Source organism: Eurypyga helias, unplaced genomic scaffold (genome assembly GCF_000690775.1).
Source record: "Eurypyga helias isolate BGI_N326 unplaced genomic scaffold, ASM69077v1 scaffold7163, whole genome shotgun sequence".
Lineage (NCBI taxonomy): Eukaryota > Metazoa > Chordata > Aves > Eurypygiformes > Eurypygidae > Eurypyga > Eurypyga helias.
The window spans coordinates 10,192-14,066 of NW_010239124.1; the positions used below are offsets into that span (position 1 = coordinate 10,192).

Here is a 3,875-nt window from a genome sequence, read left to right on the forward strand (position 1 = left end):
CTGGTTTCTGCCCTCTCAAATGTATTACAGTAAAAAGGAATGTAGTCAGAGCTTGCATTTTAAGTCTTGATTTACCCTTTGATCACCCTGGTGAAGGGAAATATCACCTGTCCATTGCCAGTCTCAGCTCCAGAGCCTCAGGCCAAGAGGAGCTGGAGAGGGGAGAAGGCAGGAGAAGGCCTTTTACAGACTTTGATTCTGCAGGCTGCCCAGCCTTGCAGAGACCCATCCTGTGTGCACCTGCCTGTGCCAAGAAAGATGCTTTGCTGCCCAGGGCAAGCTGTGCTCTGTCAGGCAGGCAGCTGTGGGCAGCACCGCCTGCCTGGAAATCTGATTTGGTCTCTACTTTCACCAGGGCACTGGCATTTCCTGTGGGTTTCTGCACCTAGCCTGAAGGATAAGACAGACAGGCCGCCTTGGTGACATGAGGAACAGTGTTATTGCTGGACATCTCCCTCTGCCTCCTCCAACAGCCAGTCCTGCTCATCCCAAGAGAGCAGCAGGGGGAGAAGGAGAGGCAGCAGCTCAGTCCCTGCCTTCCCTGGCAGGGAGAGCACTGTAACCAGACAGTGCTTGAAAGAGGGAATGAAAGCTGTTCCAGACTTTCCCTTTCCCTGCAGCATCCTGTGCTCCCATGGGCAAGGGCAGCCAGGCCATTCCCAGTGGGAAGGAGGGACAGGAACACCCACTGAACCCCTCTGTGGGATACCCTGCAGTGCCAGCCCTCCTGCCAGCCCTCTTGGATAGGCTGGAACCATCACATGCAGCGGACTCACATCCTCCTCACCTATCATTGTCCATCAGCAGCGCCAGGCGCCCGTAGTCCCAAGCTGCTTTCCGAAGGCAGGAGAAGACCAGGAGAAGAAGCTGAAAGAAGAGGGAAGAGGTGAAAGGTTTCACTGCAGGGTCTCACTCCATGGGGTCTCCTCATGTTGCTCCTTTCCGCTTCCTCACTCATGAGCCCAAGCTCGTGCAAAACTCTTGCCTCAAGCCCAGCTGCTCCTGCTCTATGATCTCCTTCCTGCTGCCCACCATGATGTGGGCAAAGTTCTTGGTCCTCTGCACCCACCCCCATTCCCCCAGCCATCCAGGTGCACCGGTGCGTAGGCTACACTCGCGTGTGGCTGTCAGCACACCCATAACACACCCACCCACACTCCCAGCCAGTCTCTGACTCCACAGCGGGAGCTGCGGCGCCCATGGGCACGGCACCCTCCCGGCACGCTCACCAGCCAGAGGATGAAGTTGATAGCAAGCACGGTGGGCACGCCGCCGAAGGGCAGCCCCTCCAGGACGGTGCTGCGGGAGCGGGCACTGAAGCACTGCTCCTCTGTGCTGTTCACCAGGGAGTCCAGGAAGCTGAGCACATCCAGCGAGGTGGGGCTGGCACCATCAGGTGCTGGCTCCACCGGGTACATGCTCTCCATCCGTGCTGTTGGGGGGCCTCACCCTGCAACACAGGGGCAGGGGTGCAGACGGAGGAGCCTTTGCTTGACAAGCGGCAGCGGCTCTTCCAGGTTCTCCCACGTGGTCTGAGGAGCTCACTAAGGGCAGGGAGGGGAGAGGACTGCCTGGTGACCTTGGAGCATCCCCTGTCTCTGTCTCTCCAAGGGAGGGGCTGTGGGACACAGGGTAGGGTGTGCTGCTGAAGAAATCTCACAGCTACCTCGTACATTTTCCCCGCACCATTAAACCCCATGCTATTTGGTTGTCTCTGTCATACCTGAGACAGGTCTCTCACCACCTCTGCCCCTCAGTCCTGGAAGTGGAGTTGAGTCATGGCCACCCTGGTGCGGTCAGCAGGCAGGAACAAGGAGCCAAAGCACCTGCTTGAGTTTCTGAGGACAAGAGCAATGACGGTGTTAACAGTTGGGCTGCTGGGTCTATGCTTGCTTTGCTCCACACAGCCAGATATCTACTGCATGTGGAACATCCCTAAGCCCTCTCCTCTTCTCCAGCATCACGATCTGTGTGACTCAGGAGTTGTGGGACCTCCCTTCCATCTTTTCACCAGGGCAGAATTGCTCCTTCCAAAATATTTTGATGTCATTAGAAGACTCAGTTTCTCAAACCCTAAATGCCAGGCTTCCTTACACTTCCCCAGGAGCTGATACCACAGGCTACAGTCCTCACTGGCAGGAAACACTTGAAGGCCATTAATGGCCAAGACTGTGGCTTGTTTCCATGCTTTAGGTCGGAGAGGATCTGCTCCAAAGTTGCAGTACCTGAGAGACCTGAGAACAAGCACTCCACAGCAGCCAGCACGGCTGTTTCTCATGGAGATACCACAGACCTTGTGCCAAGACGATGCTGAAGGGCCTCTACACTCACCAGAAAGACAGGAGAGGGAACCAGCACAGCAAATGCTGACAGACGCGGGGAGGGGACAACAGGGACAGAATCTCCTCTTTGTGTGCCTGCCATGTCTCCATGCCTCAGAGCCCCCACCAGCACCTCCATCCAGCTGCTCCTGATGCCTGGAGAGCTGTGTGGCCTTCAGGGGAGGACAGCTGTGACTGGTGAGACCAACCACATTGCCAGGGTGAGAGGCATCGTGGGGCACCGGGGGCTCTTCAGGGTGGTCTCACGACAGTCCATTAATAGGTTGTGGGGGGAGTTTCAAAATGGCAACCATGTTGGATCCCTAATGTCACTTCCGAAAAGGCCCTGAGTTAGGATGTCTCACTTTTTTGGGAGATAAACCCAGAGGCTGAAGACCCTGCTTAGGGGAAGTCTGAGATTACCAGGGTGTGGGGAACAGATAGACAAAGAAGCATTGTCCTTGGTGTCCTTGAGCAACCAAATATAATTTTGAAGTTGGCCTGGTCCTGAGCAAGGGCTTTTATCAGATGGACTCCAAGGGGCCCTTCCATCCGCGGTTATTCTGCATTCCTAGTCTCAGGGACTTGTGCTCCCGGCAAGGACATTCTCTGGCCTGCCTGAAGTTTGTAAGGAGTTCTGTGAGTGCCTTGCTCTGCAGACGTGCTGACCATAGTATATTGTGACCAGTATATTGTAGTCAGTGCAAAGGCCACGAGAAACCTCAGTGTGCTTATTAACGTGTATTCAAGCTACTGGGTATTCCTTCCTCTCCCTCCTTTTGATCTGTATTCCAGCCATAACTGTGACCCTGCTGCAGTCCCTGCAGTCACCCAGCGACAGCTGATCCCTGCTGCAGGATGCTCACAGCCCACATGGATAGGTTGGAGGAAGAACAGCAGGGGCCACAGTATGTTTAAGCAGTGGAGGAGGATGCAAATGAAGACAGCCAGCACCTCCAGGGACCTGGAGATGCAAAGTGTTTATGGCAGTTTTTCTCAAGACCAAACAGGATCAACTCTTCTTCAACACCGAAAGAAACCTGAATGAGAGGTCCCTGGGTAGCACAGAGAGAGCACACACAAATTGCCTTGGCTTAGAAAGGGGATCTTCCGGAGCTCTACACGGATTTGCTTTTGTGGGGAAACATTTACTTCTGCTGCGTCAGAGTGACAGATGGGAGACTACAGTAGCACGTGGGTTTATGTGCACTGCTGTGGCCTCAGCCTCTCTCTTAGACCGTGCAGCTTCCTGCTTGAGGAGATTAGTCCTGTCCTAAAGTTCCTGAAGATGCCAGATACCCTCACCCCACGGCAGAGCAGAGTGGGCAGGAGATGGTTGAGGGGGCAGGAGCTGACACAGGTTACACCCCTGAGACAAAGACTGTCTTCAATCTCCTCCTCAAGGGAAAGACTGAGGAAAAGGAAGGTTTCAAACACAGAGTTGACCAAAAAAAAGGCTCTGACAGCCTGACAGATGCAATCACGTGGACATCAGGGATTCCCAAGGGATTGTCAACCCAAGCTCTCAAGAGGGTTGAAGAACTTAAGAACTAC

The 3,875-nt window shown here is 54.5% G+C and overlaps 1 protein-coding gene across 1 annotated transcript in view; it reads right to left on the bottom strand.

Annotated features, from left to right (window-relative positions):
• TMEM63C (transmembrane protein 63C) overlaps positions 1–1,427 on the bottom strand; it is an 11,456-nt gene extending 10,029 nt beyond the window's left edge. The window contains exons 1-2 of the mRNA XM_010148035.1: positions 1,230–1,427; positions 788–867 (exon numbers count right to left, since the gene is read on the bottom strand). Coding sequence (XP_010146337.1) covers positions 788–867; positions 1,230–1,427 — 278 coding nt within the window. The remainder of the gene's footprint in view (positions 1–787; positions 868–1,229) is intronic.
• Between the last annotated feature and the right edge of the window lie 2,448 nt (positions 1,428–3,875).